At 31.7% G+C, this 20,681-nt stretch overlaps 1 protein-coding gene across 4 annotated transcripts in view; it reads left to right on the top strand.

Annotated features, from left to right (window-relative positions):
• The window catches only part of LOC143044429 (RUN and FYVE domain-containing protein 2-like), an 89,913-nt gene extending 70,878 nt beyond the window's left edge, over positions 1-19,035 (top strand). For all 4 annotated transcript variants that reach the window (XM_076216444.1, XM_076216446.1, XM_076216443.1 and 1 more), the window contains 5 exons: positions 3,296-3,382; positions 13,552-13,681; positions 15,905-15,999; positions 18,125-18,251; positions 18,862-19,035. In XM_076216444.1, coding sequence (XP_076072559.1) covers positions 3,296-3,382; positions 13,552-13,681; positions 15,905-15,999; positions 18,125-18,251; positions 18,862-19,005 — 583 coding nt within the window. In that variant the 3' untranslated portion in view covers positions 19,006-19,035. The remainder of the gene's footprint in view (positions 1-3,295; positions 3,383-13,551; positions 13,682-15,904; positions 16,000-18,124; positions 18,252-18,861) is intronic.
• Positions 19,036-20,681: the final 1,646 nt, after the last annotated feature.

Below are 20,681 nucleotides of genomic sequence, written 5' to 3'. Positions count from 1 at the left end.
GTTTTCTGCCCTTTGGTCTGGTTGTTGTCTCTGATACATTTCCCATTTCAATTCTCAATTTTATTCATGACAAACTCATGAATCAAAAATAAACTTGACAAAAAGAAAGGGACACAACTGTACACAAAACACAACATAGAAAAACTAAAGAATGAGCATAATGAACCTCACCAAAAACTGGGAATGAATCATGATATAGGTGCTCCAAAAGGTGTAAGCAGATCCTGCACCACATGTGGCACCAGTTGTGTTGCTTATGTCAGAACAAATCTTGTTATAAGTCTTATTTGGGAGGTCTGAAACATTTAGGGAAAAGAGGACCTGAGATTGTGTCCATAGGTCATTCATTTTATAAAATAAAGTAGGACCAACTCTTAATTTGTATTTTAGTTTATAATGGGTAATACTTGTATAAAGGGAAGAAAGTAAAAATTTAAGTACTACTGCAAGATGAAAGAGTCTTGCATTGTTTGTAAAACATCTGGTTGTTGTCTCTTTGACACATTCCCCACTTCCATTCTTAGTTTTACTCTAACAGATCTTTGGAATTGTTTAGTATTCCAACAAAACTACATACAGAATAGACATATCACTGTACATGTGTCAATTGTTTATTTCATTTGAGAAACTATAAAGGGACTTGGCTTTGGAATATGAACTGAAAATTACAAGGGGTCTTCTGTATATTTCTCTGTTTAACAATCTTTGTTTATCTAGGTCAAAATTTTTATAAGTATCCAACCAGACTGCATACAGAAAAGACATATCACTGTGTCAATTGTTTATTTCATTTGAGAAACTGTAAAGGGAATTAACGTTATACTTGAAAAAAGAGTCTTATTCTTTGATGGGAAATTTTGAAATCAAGATTTGTACTAGAATGAGCACAGTTACAGATGATTTAAAGACTGGAAGCCACCGTGGTGTAAAAAAATGATTTTCTAAAACCAGTTCTATGAGAGGGAGGGGGGGGGGGGGGTCGGAGGGGTCCTGATCCCGAAATCCCAGGATAAAAAAAACATGAAATTCTGAGGTCCCGAATTTAAAGAAATTTAAATCTCGACATCCCAAAATCGAAATTTGAAAACAATCCAGGATCCAGAAAGGATCAATCCCAAAATCCTGAGTTTAAAAACACCCGATTCTGACGTCCCAAAAAAGGTCCTGCCCCATCTTCTATGATATCAGCTTGTTTTAAATATTATTTTATGGTTCTTTTTTCATTGAAGTACAAGTATATCCACACATAATTTTGTTTATTATAGATTATTGTTGAATCCTGTTGTGCTTTATTGTTTGCAAATTTTATTATATTTGTGCTTAATAAGTAAAAAGTATACATCTGCACATAAATATTAGTAAGAGTGATTTATCATTTGTGACTATTGGTTACAGGTACGTTCATCAACTTTTAGCTTGATTTTTAAACATAAAAAAAAAAAACAACATTCTCTTCAAGCAAAAGATCGATGCTTTACATATATGACATTCATACCCTCATGGTTAGTCAAGTTGGTTAATACAAAAACCGCCCTCATCATACCAAAAAGCAACTTTAATTCACACTTGAAATGCTTGATTAATTCCTTATAATTCTTATATAATAATCATCGATTAAGCTTGACTTTGAGTTGTCTGTTCAGAGTTCTTTCCTTGGTTATAAACACTTGAAAATAACATATTGCCAGACCTAGTTTCCAACCTTTATAAACAATGGAAATTTCACTGTTTCTATTTGAGTTCAACTGGTGTGTTATACAGACAAGATCTGCATCTTTCATATTGCATTATAAGCGTGGTATCTTTGAGGACATTTTACATGTGAATTATTAGAATTGTATTTGATAAGATTTTGTTTTTACAAATGTACCACATTTCATGTATTTTGTAATGAATAAGAAGATTACAGATTAATTTTCTCGCCTAAAATTAGTTGTAAAAGCAAGACTTCTGCGTTCTGTTTTTTGGCAGTATTTATATGTTGGCGGCAGAAGTAGGATAAATTTTTTAATTTATAATAGGGTAGTTCAAGGGGAATAACTACTGGTAGGTCAATGATATTTGGTATGCAGCTTTATAAGCATTCAACAGGCACATCTTATTTTAATAGAGATTATTTTGCACCTTCCCCTAAAATATGTTCTGTTGAAACATTTGCACATAAGATATAAGAAGATGTGATAAAAAACTGATATGAGTGCTTTAGCAGTTTACAATTTAAAGTTTGTGTTTATGTCAGTTAATGAGGAACCACTTAATGATAAGTCAATAGTAGTTGGTATGCTGTTATATGCTGTTGGCATAACTCATCTCAACTGAGGTTCTACAGCCCTGCACCTTCAATCATGGGTCATTGACTTTAGATAAATGATTTGCAAAGATAACATGTTTTTATAAAGTTTTGCCATTTTCATCTCAACATTTCCATTAAACTATCAAAGTTAATGATTGTGTTACTTTGTTATTGATTTGACCTTTGGACTGTTTTAATTTAAGCTTTTCTGATGTGTCTGATACAGGCAAGACATTCATCTGTCATATTGAAATATAAGCGTGGTATCTTAGAGGACATTTACCATGTTAATTAAATTAGTATGGTATTTGACAAAATTTTTATTTTACCACATTTCATGTATTTCGTAATGAATAAGAAGATATCAGAAAGAAATTGTGTTTAGATTACAAAACATATTTATTGTCTCACCTCAACTTAGTTGTAAAAGCATGTATTATGTAGGCAGAAGTAGAAGTAAACGATGAACAATGTTTTAACTTGTGATAGGGAGAATAACTAGTGGTAAGATCAATAATATTTGGTATGCAGCTTAATAAGCATTGGCACATCTCATTTTGCTATTTTGTGCCATACCCTCAAGTATGTTCTGTTGAATCTTTTGCACTGTTTACATTTTAAAGTTGGTGTTTAGCTCAGTCAATAAGGGACCCCTAATGAAGAGCCAATGGTAGTTGGTATGCTATTGTACGCTATTGGCATAACTCATTTTAATTGAGGTTCTATGGCCCTGCACCTTCAATCATGGGTCATTTACTTTAGATAAATGATTTGCAAAGATAACATTTTGAAGTTTTGCCATTTTCATCTCAACTTTTGAATTCAACTATCAAAATTACATAAAGATGAAATATATTTCTGTGTCAACAGTTTATGTTATTTTAAAGTGTAAAATTGTTTTAATATTTGCTTTAATTATGCATAATTTTGCTTTAGTAATTTTATTTTGTTTGTTTTTCTTTCTTTTGCATGTTGTGTGTATCATTGTTACTATGGCAACAGATTAAAGCAATGCGAATCTGATAAATTAGCAGCAGAAGAAACAGCTAGGAAATTAGGTCAAATAATCGCTGATAAAGATACAAAACGGTAAGATCTTGTTTACATACATAAGCATTCATCTGATTGAAATGTTGTTTCCATTAAGATTCTAATAAGTGAAATACTGAAAATTCAATTCTGTGGTACTTTTGTTGATTTTTTTCAATTATATTTTGATAGATTTTTTCTTTGTTGACATAAATGATGGTTTATTGTTTTGCTTTTTTTTTACATTTTATTTTAGCAAGTGTTTTAATCATGTTCAGAGTTAAATAAAATTGAGAATGGAAATGGGGAATGTGTCAAAGACTGACAACGACTGGACCATAGAACAAACAACAGGTCACCAATAGGTCTTCAATGCAGCAAGAAATTCTCGCACCCAGAGGCATCCTTCAGCTGGCCACTAAACAAATATATACTAGTTCAGTAATAATGATAAAGACTGTTATAAAAATTATATTTAAAAAATAAACACTGTTGTGAGATGTCAAGTCTTGGAAATCATCCAATTTTCCTGCTAAAGGCTCTGGATTCTTCAACCAATGAAAACTGTCCACTACGATTAAGCTAAGAGTGCTGAAAGTGGTGTTAAACACCATTAAAACTATCAATCAATGATTGTCAATGAGACCTCTATCAACCATATATAGTTAAATGTGGAAATAGTGAGCAATTATAGACCACTGTTCTGCCTTTAACAATGAGAAAAACCCATGCCCTAAAGTTGGCTAATAAAACTCAATATGGAAAATTTGAAACAATAATTCAAAGGAGAAAACTAACGACTTTACTTATAACAAAATTTTTCACAAAAATGACATAAAAGGACCAACATCAACTACTGTACTATAGGTTCTTGACATTATACAGGCTAATAAAGAATGAGGCAGAATTAAAGATGTCAACTATTTAGGTTATTATACATCCTTGGCTTCTAAATATTCAGCTTTAAGCTTTCCTGATGAAAATAAATCAAGAAAAGCGTTTCAGACACATGAAATTCATTACATGTTGTTCCCAATTTATATAGCACTGGGTTGATACCTCTGTTGGTGGACTATAATCATTTCCAGAGGATATCATCAGCTCACTAGTAAATACTTTGGTACTAGCCTTATTTGTAATAAACCTATCAAAAATTGTGCGTTAAAATTTTGGAAATTATTAAAAACTAAGGTTTGACTTTCTCAGGCAAAGTTGACCTCAGATGGATTTTGCTATTTTTTAAAGTCTTTTTGGTAATATTCTAGCTCTTCCACTGTTTAGGTTCGTATACATCCTTGGCTTTCAAATAAAAAAATATTTGGCATTGATGGTTCATGATGAAGTTCAATCCAGGAAAGCGCTTTCAGTCACATAAAATTTATAACATGTTTTCATTTAATAATATAAAAAAGAAGATGTGGTATGATTGCCAATGAGACAACCATCCACAAAAGACCAAAATGACACAGACATTAACAACTATAGGTCACCGTACGGCCTTCAACAATGAGCAAAGCCCATACCGCATAGTCAGCTATAAAAGGCCCCGATAAGACAATGTAAAACAATTCAAACGAGAAAACTAACGGCCTAATTTATTGAAAAAAATAAACAGATAATTATTAATAGAATTAGGGTGAAAAATACACAAAAAGATTAAGAAAATTTTACAGTGACTTGGCTGTTAGTGTTGCTATTCAGCAATTGCAACTCATTCAAAATTTTGACCAAATTGCAATTTGTTTTATTAAAACAAATAGTTCAGCCAAAATGTGAAAGTGCAAGGTGATAAAATAAAACATACTTACAATCCTATAAGACTTTAACTCCACTTTAATGATGTTGTGACAAAATAAGTCTATCAGTTTGTATAGGTATATTATAGTCATTTCCATGGTGAAGGGACTGTTATTATTTTGAATTGCTATAAAAATGTCCAAACTAAGCTTTCATATAGTTTTTCTTTCTAAAAGTTTTTCTTTCTAAAAGTATTCTATATTCATAAGAATCAGACATTATGTGAATTAAAACATTTCATATTCAGTAAAATATGTGTAAAATTGCAATATGTTGAACAATTTGATGTTATAAAACAAATTGCAATTTGGTCAGAATTTTGAACAAGTTGCAATTGGTGGATAGCAACACTTACAGTCAAGTCACTGTAACTTAACTGCAAACATACATGACGGCAACATTTACTTATTGTTAAATTCAACAAAAGAATTCATTAAAACATAACGTGTAAATAGTTAGTTCTTACCAAACTTGGGATAAATGTTACGCTTATAATCCTCTTTAAGATTAATGTTTGAAAACTTCAACTGCCTCTAAATATAGTCATAATCTTGGATGCATGTTGATGTTATTTCTTGTGGATGAATGTCGGTTGGCATCAATTTAATTATTGATGCAAAATAATCATTCAATTTTTGACAGCAATCCATAGAATTCAAATTGAGGAATACTGATACTCTTTGTAAGCTCCCAGGGGGAGCCTCTGTTTTTAATTTGCTCATTTTGAAGTATAATATATAATGAATTACATAGTACTGGATATTCATGCTTTTCCTGTTCATTTTTGGATGCCAAATTATGAAAAAATTCTCAAAGGAGAAAAGAACATGGTGAACAATACAATTTTGACAAACTGCCGCAACCATCATCAATTTTAGTCAAAAGGTTGCCAATTTTTCCCTAATTAGATGAGAACAACAAGTTCCAATGGGGAACAGGGGAACCTGTGCTATGTCAGTCAAAAATATTAATTAACAGTTGAATGCAGTACTATTTCATTCATTTAATTTTTTTAATTTTTTTTATTTATAAGGCATTCTTCAAGTAAATATCATATTATATATTTCTATCTTTCCACTGGTATTAATTTGGGGTTAAGCTGAATATTGGTCAATAACCTCAGAGTGTCAAGACTTTATTTGTCAGGACTTTATATTTGATGAAGATGAAAAGGGAGATGTAGATACATGTCAATGAGACAGTTACAAAACAATACAAAAAAACTAAAAGTACTTTTAGAGGTCAACATAGTCCAAATAATTATGACGTCTTGAAAGGCTATTATAATTTTTTTCTTTGACGCTTAGTTGAAGTAAGGCGTCAAAGAAAAAAATTATAATAGCCTTTCAAGACGTCATAATTATTTGGACTAAGGTCAACAATACTGTAAATTCAGAAATTATTGCGTGCCTTTTATTATTGTAATTTTTGAGAAAAAAAAATGAAAAAAAATATGAGATTAATTATTTCAATTTTAAGAAAAAGTGAATATAAATATATGATTTAAATATAAAGATCCCATAATATGAGTTTTTATTATTGCAATATTCATGCAAACACATTATTAGCATTAATAAAATCCTTGCAATAATTTCTCAATTTACAGTATACAAATGTCAATGCTTTTTTACAAGTTCATATATTGTTGGGTTGTTTTTATAACGCCCGTCAAAATTTTGACGGGACGTATTATGGTATACGAATGTCCTGTGTCCATCCGTCTGTCTGTCCGGTGTAAACATGTTGCACTGTAAATTGAGAACGACTTATCCAAATTTCATGAAACTTAATACAGTTGTTTCTTATGATGGTCAAATGATCTGTATACTTTTTGGTGAAAATAAGATGAAAACTTTTAGAGTCACGGCACTTTGTAACTAAAACAGTGGTGTGTTTTTTTCACATGTCGCACTGTATCTCAAAAACGATTTTTGATTATTGCTTCAAACTTTACACACTTCTTTGTTATATTAATCTAAAGATCTGTATATTTTTTGGTGATGATTCAAAATTTCATTTTTTAATTATTGAGTATTTTGTAAAAAAGGGGGAGAGATTTTTTTACATGTCACGCCTTATCTCAAAAACAATTTTTGATTATTGCTTTAAACTTTACACACTTCTTTGTTATATTAATCTGAAGATCTGTATACTTTTTGGTGATGATTCAATATTCTATTTTTGAGTTATTGAGTATTTTGTAAAAAAGGGGGAGGTTTTTTTTACATGTCACTCGTATCTCAAATACGATTTATGAGTATATTGCTTAAAACTTTACACACTTCTTTGTTATATTAATCTAAAGATCTGTATATTTTTTGGTTTTGATTCATAATTTTATTTTAGTGATATTTAGTTTTTGTCGAGCCTGCAACTTTTGTTGCAGAAAGCTCGACATAGGGATAGTGATCCGGCGGCGGCGGCGGCTACGGCGGCGGTGTTAGCTCACTTCTTAAAAGCTTTATATTTCAGAAGGTGGAAGACCTGGATGCTTCATACTTTGTATATAGATGCTTCATGTTACGAAGTTTCCGTCAGTCACATGTCCAATGTCCTTGACCTCATTTTCATGGTTCAGTGACCACTTGAAAAAAAAGTTCAAATTTTTTGTAATGTTGAATTCTCTCTTATTATAAGTAATAGGATAACTATATTTGGTATGTGAGTACCTTGCAAGGTCCTCACGTCTGTCAGACAGTTTTCACTTGACCTCGACCTCATTTCATGGATCAGTGATCAAGGTTAAGTTTTGGTGGTCAAGTCCATATCTCAGATACTATAAGCAATAGGGCTAGTATATTCGGTGTATGGAATGACTGTAAGGTGTACATGTCCAGCTGGCAGGTGTCATCTGACCTTGACCTCATTTTCATGGTTCAGTGGTTATAGTTAAATTTTTGTGTTTTGGTCTGTTTTTCTCATACTATATGCAATAGGTATACTATATTTGTTGTATGGAATGATGGTAAGGTGTACATGTCTAGCGGGCAGATGTCATGTGACCTTGACCTCATTTTCATGGTTCAGCGGTCAAAGTTAAGTTTTTGAGTTTTGGTCTTTTTATCTAATACTGTATGCCATAGGTCAACTATATTTGGTGTATGGAAATATTTTATGATCTTTATGTCAGTCGCGCAGGTTTTATTTGACCGTGACATCATTTTCACGGTTCATTGCACAGTGTTAAGTTTTTGTGTTTTGGTCTATTTTTCTTAAACTATAACATGTATAAGTAATGGGTCAACTATATATGTTGTATAGAAGCATTGTTAGCTGTACATGTCTGCCTGGCATGGTTCATCTGACCTTGACCTCATTTTCAAGGTTCATTGGTCTTTGTTTAGTTATCTTGGTTAATGTTAAGTTTATGAGACAGTTGTAATAAAACTAAGCTTTATACTTAGGACTATCAACATAATATCAATGATTAGTATAGAAGGCGAGACATTTCAGCGTGTGCACTCTTGTTTGTAAAAAAAAAGAGGGGGGTTTCACATGTCTCGCCGTATCTCAAAAACAATATATGGTTATTGCTTAAAACTTTCTCAGAAACTATTTATGATTATATATTGCATAAAACTTCCACACAAGGCGTCGGGCGTATCATGCGCTCATGGCGCAGTTGTTTATTTTCGAAATAGCACATGCACCACATCCCCTTTTACTTACAAATTTGTACTATGAATTAAAAAAAAAGCTAGTTAATATCACTTTTTTTTAGTTCTTACATTGATACCTGACATTGGCTCAAATTCTTTTAAACTGATTTTTACTGTGTGGATTGCTGTGTGTTTGTGTATTTTTCTTGTTCCACATTGGCTAGAGTTACAGTGGAGGGTTCACATATCACTAAATTGTTTACCCCCCCTTTTCCCTTCATGGTCAAGAAATGTGAAAATAGCATATATTTTTTTATTAGGATGTTTCATACCTGCAGATATTTTTGAGGGGACAAAAACATTGTTTCCCTTTACAACAACCAACTTGACACACACATACTAGTATTATTTACTATTCAAGCTTTATCAATTCATTTTAAGTTTAACATATTTTTATGTAGAAGAAATATTTCTATAGTTCCGTCATGGATCTTTTTTATTTTGATAATTGTGATGGAACTAATCTTTGCTGTAATGTGTTTAACTCTTCTTCTTCTTCCTCTTCCTCTTCCCTTAAAGTACAGGTCTCCCAAGGGAGTATAATGTACTGTAAACTCTGACAGCCAATCAATTGACTTCCGTATCTAGAGATATTTCATCATATGTTTGTGAAATATTGTGTAATTGTATCCACTATATGTCTTTTGTAATCATTTTTGTCCAGCCTGCAACTTTTGTTGCAGAAAGCTCAACATAGGAATAGTGATCCAGCGGCTGCAGTGTAAACTTACTTCTTAAAAGCTTTATATTTTAGAAGGTGTAAGACCTGGATGGTTCATACTTTGTATATAGATGCCTCATGTTACGAACTTTCCTTCAGTCACATGTCCAATTACCTTGACCTTATTTTCATGGTTCAGTGACTACTTGGAAAAAAGTTAAGATTTTTTGTCATGTTAAATTCTCTCTTATTATAAGTAATAGGATAACTATATTTGGTATGTGCGTACCTTGCAATGTCCTCATGCCCGTCAGACATTTTTCACTTGGCCTTGACCTCATTTTATGGATCAGTGAACAAGGTTTAGTTTTGGTGGTCAAGTTCATATCTCAGATCCTATAAGCAATAGGTCTGGTATATTAGGTGTATGAAAGGACTGTAAGATGTACATGTCCAACTGGCAGGTGTAATCTGAGCTTGACCTCATTTTCATGGTTCAGTAGTTATAGTTAAGTTTTTGTGTTTTGGTCTGTTTTTCTTGTACTATATGCAATAGGTCTACTATAATTGGTGTATTGAATGATTGTAAGGTGTACATGTCTAGCTGACAGGTGTCATCTGACCTTGACCTCATTTTAATGGTTCAGTGGTCAAAGTTAAGTTTTTGAGTGTTGGTCTTTTTTTCTTATACTATATGCAATAGCCTAGGTCAACTATATTTGGTGTATGGAAATATTTTATGATCTATATGTCAGTCTTGCACGTTTTATTTGACCTTGACCTCATTTTCAAAGTTCATTGCTAAGTGTTAAGTGTTTGTGTTTTGGTCTGTTTTTCTTAATTTATAACCAATAGGTCAACTATAATTGTTGTATGGAAGAATTGTTAGCTGTACATGTCTGCCTGGCATGGTTCATCTGACCTTGACCTCATTTTCATGGTTCAATGTTTAGTTTTCTTGGTTAATGTTGAGTTTATGTGACAGTTGTAATAAAGCTTCATATTTAGGACTATCAAAATAATATCAATGATTAATAAAGAAGGCGAGACAGTTCAGCGTGTGCACTCTTGTTTTATTTAATTTTCGTTAAATATACATGTAGGACAATATACTTGTCCTATCATAAATTTTTTTTATGGAGGTTAAGATTGATTTGGTAATTTTCAGTTGTGTCCATTCAGCATCAGTTTTGTCTCTTAATTGCTTTTAACGATACTTATAAACATGAGATAAGCCATTTGTTGGTTGTCTCTAATTGTTTTAACTCTTTTTTTTTGCATGTGGTTTGTTATTGTCAGACTATTTAGCCCCTATTAAGTAGCTACATACATGATTAATGTATAGACTTTTAAGTAGTCCCATTCCTAATGTTCCCCTTTTTTTCAAAATCCTGTATCATCTACTATATGTGACAAAACTAAAGAAAAAAGGATGAAAAAAAACACAGCTGAAACAGAACTCAGATAAAACAAGTTCAAGTCATCTAAATGAAAATGTTTCAAATTTGTCTTTCAACAGCTTAAAGTGTTTTTGAAGTCTCAGTAACAATCTGAGCAATTTTTGATAAATGTTAAAGTTAGTAGCACAAATTTTAAAGCCAAAGCAGCAAATGACTGACTTTTAAATCAAATCTACAATGAAAAAAAGATTGTGGAACACTTTGAGGCATGTATTTAAATGTTAAGGTCAGTAGGTTCCTTGTTCAAGTTGTATTTTAGTTACTGTGGGTTAGATTTAAATATATTGATACTATATACAGAGTGTGGCCAAAAGTATTTGTCACTTGAGATTTTTTCCTATATATTGTATATAAAACTACTTTTTTTCAAAAAAATATTTTTGGGTCATTTTTGGTCTGATTTTAAGCAACTTGGTACCAATAAAAGCAGAATTGTCACAGGTTTATTTGTTTATTTGGTTATATATTGTTTTGTGCATCATTTTTAGCTCACCTGGCCCGAAGGGCCAAGTGAGCTTTTCCCATCACTTTGCGTCCGTCGTCCGTCGTCGTCCGTCGTCCGTCGTCGTCCGTCGTCCGTCGTCGTTGTTAACTTTTACAAAAATCTTCTCCTCTGAAACTGCTGGGCCAAATTAAACCAAACTTGTCCACAATCATCATTGGGGTACCTAGTTTAAAAAATGTGTGGCGTGACCCGGTCAACCAACCAAGATGGCCGCCACGGCTAAAAATAGAACATAGGGGTAAAATGCAGTTTTATGCTTATAACTCAAAAACCAAAGCATTTAGAGCAAATCTGACAGGGGTAAAAATGTTTATCAGGTCAAGATCTATCTGCCCTGAAATTTTCAGATGAATCGGTCAATCGGTTGTTGGGTTGCTGCCCCTGAATTGGTAATTTTGAGGAAATTTTGCTGTTTTTGGTTATTATCTTGAATATTATTATAGATAGAGATAAACTGTAAACAGCAATAGTGTTCAGCAAAGTAAGATCTACAAATAAGTCAACATGACCAAAATGGTCAGTTGACCCGTTTAGGAGTTATTGCCCTTTATAGTCAATTTTTAACCATTTTTCGTAAATTAAAGTAATCTTTTACAAAAATCTTCTCCTCTGAAACTACTGGGCCAAATTAATCCAAACTTGGCCACACTCATCTTTGGGGTATCTAGTTTAAAAAATGTGTGGCGTGACCTGGTCAACCAACCAAGATGGCCGCCACGGCTAAAATAGAACATAGGGGTAAAATGCAGTTTTTGGCTTATAACTCAAAAACCAAAGCATTTAGAGCAAATCTGACATGGGGTAAAATTGTTCATCAGGTCAAGATCTATCTGCCCTGAAATTTTCAGATGAATCGGACATTCCGTTGTTGGGTTACTGCCCCTGAAATGGTAATTTTAAGGAAATTTTGCTGGTTTTGGTTATTATCTTAAATATTGTTATAGATAGAGATAAACTGTTAACTGCAATAATGTTCAGCAAAGTAAGATCTACAAATAAGTCAACATGACCAAAATGGTCAGTTGACCACTTTAGGAGTTATTGCCCTTTATAGTCAATTTTTAACCATTTTTCGTAAATCTTAGTAATCTTTTAGAAAAATCTTCTCCTCTGAAACTACTGGGCCAAATTTAACCAAACTTAGCCATAATCATCATTGGGGTATCTAGTTAAAAAAATGTGTCTGGTAACTCGGCCAACAAACCAAAATGGCCGCCATGGCTAAAAATAGAACATGGGGGTAAAATTTAGTTTTTGGCTTATAACTCAAAAACCAAAGCATTAAGAGCAAATCTGACAGGAAGTAAAATTGTTGATCAGGTCATGATCTATCTGCCCTGGAATTTTCAGATGAATCGGATAATCGGTTGTTAGGTTGCTGCCCCTGAATTGGTAATTTTGAGGAAATTTTGCTGTTTTTTTGTTATTATCTTGAATATTATTATAGATAGAGATAAACTGTAAACAGCAATAATGTACAGCAAAGTAAGAACTAAAAATAATTCAGTATGACCAAAATAGTCAATTGACCCCCTAAGGAGTTATTGCCCTTCATAGTCAATTTTTAACAATTTTCTTAAAATTTGAAGATTTTCAATAACATTTTCCACAGAAAGTACTGTTATAGATAGAGGTAATTGTAAGCTGCAAGAATGTTTAGTAAAGTAAGATCTACAAACACATCACCATCACCAAAACACAATTTTGTCAAGAATCCATCTGTGTCCATTGTTTAATATTCACATAGACCAAGGTGAGCGACACAGGCTCTTTAGAGCCTCTAGTTATTTTTTCACAAGATAAACACAAAATATTTTTTTCTGTTCAGAAATTCTCTATATATTTAACCAAATTAAATTATAAATATTTAGTATATGTGTTTATATCAAGAGAAAACAACAACACCTGAAGACAAAACTCTAACCAAATAAACAAACATAATTTAGACAATTCTACGTCTTTTAAGGCCTTGTTGATCAAAATCCAAACATAAATGCCCTCAAAACAATTTTTTGAAAGAATAAGTTTTTATATGAATAGATAGCAAAAAAATGAAGGTGACAAATACTTTTGGCTAGGTACTGTAGCTTACTCTTAATGACTGTTTTTCTTTATTTTATGAAAAAAAACTTTTTTTATATTTTCAGTACTGCTTTAGAGACAGATTTAAGAATAGAAAAAGAGTGGAGAGCAACTCTACAGAAAACATTAGAACAGGAGAAAACAGCTTCAACAGAAATTCTAACTGAACTTCAGCAATTGAAACATGTAGAAAAGGTAGGTTATTTATAAGTGTATTGTATTAAAATAGGAAGGCAATCAAAAGAAGGTAGTTAATGTGTATTAATAGTTCCATGTCTAAGTCTAGACAAAATGATTTAGAGTCAAAGACAAATTTAATGGAAAGAAAGAAATTGAATATCCTCCCAACCATCACGATATGTATTTATCTTATTACCACTGAAACACTCTTATCCAATCAGGGAATTTTCTAATTATAAGTTACAAAACGAGTGAGGAATGGATATGGCTTAATGTCAGCCGAGTGACTAAATCAATATATTAATTAACAAGCCTTTGATATCTAAGAACATTCAATTGTAACCAGTTGTTTCACATATTTCTCTTATTGTAGAAATGTTCTTTGTGCTAAAAAGAAAGTTGTCTTCTTTGGTACCTTATCAGTTCAATGTCATAGATATATTTCAAGTGACAGATGTTAACAGGCAATGTGTTTGAAGCTTTTTGTACAATTCAAAATGACATCATTTTTAAGAAAAGAAAGATTTTCTGGTGAAAAATGTGAGCGTTTTGTGTATTATTGAAGAAATCACATGTTGCCTCGGGCGAAGTTGTTTCTTGTGATCTTGGAAAGTCATCATTGACCTGGTGAATAGCCAATAAATATGTACCAATATCATATCACATTGCAGGGTAGGCCACGCAAATCAACTCTCTGCCTGAGAAATTTTGTTGTGGAAGTGAAACATAGCAATTTGACTTTGTCAGTAGCATAATGATTGATGTCAAACCTTCATAAAAAAAATTTGATTATTTTATTATATTGTTTAAAAAAATAATTACAGTGACTTGACTGTTAGTGTTGCTATTCACCAATTGCAACTCATTCAAAATTTTGACCCAATTGCAATTTGTTTTATTAAATCAAATTGTTCAACTGGTCAAAAATTTGAACAAACTGTTCAGCCAAAATGTGAAAGTGCAAAGTGATGAAGTAAATCATACTTACAATCCTATAAGTCTGTAACTCCACTGTATTGATGTAATTCCTAAATCAGTCTATCAATCTGAATAGTTATATTACAGCCATTACCATACTAAAGGTGAACTGTTTTATTTTGAATTGCTATAAAAATGTCAAAACTAAGCTTTTATAGAGTTTTTCTTTCGAAAAGTATTCTATATTTATAAGAATCACACATTATGTGAATAAAAACATTTCATATTCAGTAAAATATGTATGAAATAACAATATGCTTCCCTGGGGAGATAACCTAAAATACTATTCTTTTGAATAAAGACTTTTTGAAACCAAAAAGCGATTATCTCCCCTTCCTACAAACATATTGCAATTTCAAATATTTTACTGAATATGAAATTTTTTTATTCACATAATGTGTGATTCTTATAAATATAGAATACTTTTCGAAAGAAAAACTCTATAAAAGCTTAGTTTTGACATTTTTATAGCAATTCAAAATAAAACAGTTCACCTTTAGTATGGTAATGGCTGTAATATAACTATACAGATTGATAGACTGATTTAGGAATTACATCAATACAGTGGAGTTACAGACTTATAGGATTGTAAGTATGATTTATTTTATCACTTTGCACTTTCACATTTTGGCTGAACAGTTTGTTCAAATTTTTGACCAGTTGAACAATTTGATTTAATAAAACAAATTGCAATTGGGGCAAAATTTTGAATGAGTTGCAATTGGTGAATAGCAACACTAACAGTCAAGTCACTGTAATTCAATTCAAATCAAATCTTTATTGTCATAAAACTACATATTTATAGTTGTGACACAACATAACAAAATGAAAATAAAAAATAACAACAAGATCATTAATATACACAATAAAAGTAAATATTTTAAGAGTCCCCTGTCCTCAGTTCAATAGACTGTTTTAAAAAGGATCCTAGCTTATTTACCTGAATGTGTGAAATTGGGTTGAGTATATATATTATTTTATCTATGTCATTTAAATTTATAAAGTGGATATTCTCATTTATCAAAAATGATTATGTGATTGCATTGACCAAAATTTGTGATTACTTGGACCCCCCCCCCCCCCATGATAGATCTCATCCTCCCATTCTTATTCTACAAAAATGTCAGTCACACTCAAATACTAACTGACAAAATGACTTTATATTCGGTCAGCAGCTGTACTGTTATGTGACATATATGTTTTCTTATATGAAAGACTATTCTTTACCAATATTTATATCAATTATTTATACTGTTGTAGGATTATACAGAATTACAGAAAGGTCATTTAAGTTTACAAAAAGCATGTGAAGAACAGGAAAGAGCATTAGCAGAATTAGGTTCACATTTAAGCGAGTAAGTCAGGGGCGTAGCTAGGTATTCATTCAACTGTAGGCACAAATCGGCAGGGGGTCTGCGGGCCGCTCAAGGCCCCCAGCAGGTCCAGGGCATAGTCCTGGTAGGGGGTTCAGGGGGGCGAAGCCCCCCCCCCCCGACGGAAAACGAATTTCAGCGTTTGGGCTGCAAAATTTTCTGGTTATTTAATCATGATAATTATAATATACATGATGAAAAGTTCGAAGGATTATGAATAATTTACCATAACATCTGAATGGTGAATTGAATAACGCAGTACAATTGGAAAATCAAATCGTTAAAAAAATTTATTTACAGTGGTACACCCTGTTTGGTATTTTCAAATCTATTCCGTTATGATCGATATATACGTTTAACTTAATTGATAGTACATATTGACGATCCTTCATTAAAAAAAATAGGCACGTGCACGCAAACACTGATATTACTATATAATTACACGTACTATCCTTTTGCGGCTAGAAAGACATCAACCATCAATCTTTTGATTCTTAAACCTTCACCCTAGCCACACAAACACATACACACATAGTCGATGTCTAATGCAAAAGTTCTGTTCTGTTCTTACTAACGTAACCAAAATTCAAGAAATTCGTATTTCTTTATATCCCGCTCTACTGTAAAATCCCTACCGGCTTAGGAATTTGAATAATTGTGGTCATTATTACATGTAGATCTGAGAGTACTCAAAACTACTGGAAGCCAGTTGATAGATTAATTTTTAAACATCCAGTGTAAAATATTTATGCAAGTTTAAAACAAAAAAAAACCAAAAAACTGATTATTTACAATAAACACAACAGGGAACTTAGTCCTGTAATAGGTGTTGTACAGGACGAAGGTCTGGAAATTTGAAAATGCCATGCATTGGAAAATGAGGGATTATTGCCGATAGGATCAGAAACTTTGCCTTTCAGTAGACCAACTACGAACTCCTCAAAGAGTGGCATTCTCTCTACAACTAGGCATAAGATTAAATGTCCCCATTCTGACCAGACGTGACTACGTATTATACATCCTGTACAGCCAAACGAACGACCAACATTGGCAAGTCGGGTCAAGACAAAGTGGAAAGCTGCTAGTTCAAAACTAACAACAACTAATTAAAAAACTCATGAGTCTAAGTTTAGGTTCATTTAAGTTTTTGTTGATAGAATTGAAATGATCTGAACCAAAGTTCTAGTTTATCATGTTTATAGTTTCTATATAAGGTACATTAAAAAAAAACATTCGATTCTATCCAATATTCCATTAACTAAGGACGAGAGACTAGTGTACACATGACATTCGATAATTAGAATTGTGACAACTTCACTGGAGTTCATCTACATATAACGTTGTTTATTATTTTTTTTAACAAGAAAAAAAAAATATTTGTGAAAAAATTATGTGTAGGCACGTGCCTAAAGTGCCTAACGGCAGCTACGCCCCTGTAAGTAGAACTTGCATTCAATAAAAAAAAAAAATAAGTATTCTGAATAATTTTTTTCAAATTTGGGTTTAGTCTAATCAACAAAAATGATCAAAATTTAGATTTTGATAAAAAGTTTGAAGGCAGAAATTCAATGGTTGTATTTATACTGTAAACCAACTAGTTTTTTTGGTGAGTAGAAAAATAACACGAATATAAATCATTGCAAAAATATAAAAGTTTGATTTTTTCTTATCTAATTAAATCAAGTGAATTTGAAAATAGCAAAATTAAATCGCAGCCAAGTGGACTAGAAAGCACTTAACTCAAAATAATGCATTTGAGAAAACAGATTGGTTTTACAGTTAAATTAGAAAAGCAATTGATAAACCAATCTAAGCATAGAATAGGCAAAGAATCTGTATCTCAATCAGACTGCTTGATTTATTGATAAAATTTAAATTGATTGAATTATATTTGTTGATAATTAATTGCACTGTAACATTTTTAATGTTATATCTGCTATTTGATGGAAAATTCCTGTACCAATTCAGGAATATTTCTGTTTGTTCTGTTGTTTATTTTATAGTTGAGTGTTTGATTTTGTCTGGTTTTATGCACCCCCCCCCCTTTTGAACTTACTTTGGAGTTTGTTATTTTTATTGTACTCTATTATTTTGTATTTTCCAAAAGATCCAAATTACGGGTAGAAGACATGAAAGAAGCACAGATGGCCACAAAGGATCTACAATGGAAAGGAGATAAGGATGCTTCACATTGTAGCACTTGTGAGAAAGAATTCTCCATATCTAGGAGGAAGGTTTGTACACTACAAACTGTCAAATATCCAGCAGTTCAATAGAGAAAATTTAAGCCCTAATTTTATAACAAAGTAATTTACCAACAAAAAGAAATATGACAGACATGAACCAAAGACAAACACTGAACTACAGACTTCTGATTTGGGACATACACATTAAAAATGTGGCCCACTCAGTTTTTTCAATAAAATCATTAGAGAAACAGATTTTAACACTCTGCCTACAATGTATATCAACTCTTGAAACTATGGATTCATTTTTTTCCGTTGGTACCAATTTTTGTTGATTGTGGAAACTTGTCTTTTCATAGATATGTGATTTCGTGATTTTACCAAAGTTTGCATTCAACCTGGTAGAAAATTTGTAATTTGTTGAATCTTTAAGTTCTTGGTTCACCTGTTGTACCCATGAAAATTATGAAAATAGTTATCCAATGAATAATAATGAATCCACAATAGTTAGAATTTGAAGTTTTGTGAATCTACCTGTAAAAATAGAATTTTTAATGGGATGCTGGTGTTGTGAACTCTATATATTTATATTATGTGTTTGGATATTGATTGATTTTGAAAAAGCTATTACATTTTGTTTTCTTTTTTCTTTTTTCAGCACCACTGTCGGAATTGTGGAAATATTTTCTGTAATGAGTGCTCAGACAATAAAATGCCACTTCCCTCTTCAGCCAAGCCAGTACGAGTTTGTGATGACTGTCAAACATTTCTGTTACAGAGATATTCTGCTGCCGCTCAGTGACCTTTGGAAAATTAGAGGTCATCATGATGTTCACAAACACTGCTTCAATTGGCTGTGTATTTCATTATATATAAAGCTGAGACACAGTTGAAAGAGGTTTAAAAAGAACATGACAAACAAAGCCAGAAATTAATTACCAATTAATTTTAATTTCGTTGTTTTAAAAATATGTTAAATGATTCCACACTGTTATTTCATATAGAATTTACTTCAGCTTTAAGATATCTTGTTGCAAGGGGCAATTGTGCAACACTTTTTTTCCATTTTTTTTTTTTATGAACAACTGCAGTCAGACTTATGTCCTCTTGAAGTGCAATATCAGTTGAAATCTAGACGCTTTGAAATTAATTCTATATAAATCAGTAACCTTCAAATGACATTATAGAAATATTATTCTTTTCAAATCAAAACTTCTCTGCTATGTTTATGGTTTAAGACTATAAAGAATATATTACAATTTATATGAATATAAAGTAAAATGGCTCAAACTTTCAATTCCAAGGCTTGTAAAAAGCTTTAAATGTGCTGAAATTCAAATAGTTTCCATATATCACATGTTTTATTGTAACTCCAAAATCCAGATAAGCATGAATGTTCTGTAGTATACCACCACTCATAGATTGGGTGGTCTAATACATTCATCTGACCATCCTTCCACAATTATAGTATCATATTAATACACTTCTGTTAAATAGAATGACTTGATATTTGGTCTTAAAATTTGTAATGCTGATATGTTTAAGTGTACACAAATTTTAGATATATCCATTGAGCATGGCATTTTTACCTAGCACCTGTATTACAAAATTCTTCAATATTTAATCTAGAACTGATTAGGTCAATAGGATGAATTACAGTATGTAAATGGTTCTCAGACCTGCCAGACAGTCACTTGAATATTAAGGGCCCTATGAATTTTGGAAACAAAAGTTAAGAAAAAAACTCATCAAAGATACCAGGCTTATAACTTTGTATGGCAGACAAGTGTTTTTGTCCTTTGCAATTTTCAAATTAGCATGAATTTTGTCCTTGCATTTATCACACATTAGTACGTCACAGTTTAAGCATTTCCATTCAATTTGATGTGAACTTGGAAAAAGATTAAGCAATTAATTTAATTCCTTCTGACTTTTTTTACCAGCTTTAAGTGTAGTCCGAGATTACTTTGACGTCCAACAGCTGTTTTGCCAGCTTGTCTCGGACTACTTTAAGTGTATTGTTGTGTATTGAGAAAATTGACTGAATGTAATACTTCCCATCAAACAAACAAAATATCCCTCCAGAAATCTCTCTATTGTGGACAAAAAAATCAAAAAGTTTATTTTAAAAATCATGTAGTAAAAATTAGTTACTCATCACTAAAGGTAGACAAAAATGTAAATTAAATGTATAACAACTTATTGATAGGCCTGATATTTCTTTTTAAAAAATTTAAACAAAATATAGATAGTACAGTACATTTAAGATGAATTAATAATTAAGTATTGATCACTAAAGGTATCAGAAAATATTAACTAAATGTATACCAATACATTATTAGCCTAAAATTTCCTTTAAAAAATTAAAACAAAAGATAGATAGTACAGTACATTTAAGATGAATTATGAATTTAAAAGTACTGATTACTAAAGGTACCTGGAAATCATTTAAAACAACAACTCATTTTCAGCCTAATA

The sequence above is a fragment of the Mytilus galloprovincialis genome, chromosome 9 (genome assembly GCF_965363235.1).
Source record: "Mytilus galloprovincialis chromosome 9, xbMytGall1.hap1.1, whole genome shotgun sequence".
Classification (NCBI taxonomy): domain Eukaryota; kingdom Metazoa; phylum Mollusca; class Bivalvia; order Mytilida; family Mytilidae; genus Mytilus; species Mytilus galloprovincialis.
This window is presented reverse-complemented; position numbering and strand designations above follow the sequence as displayed.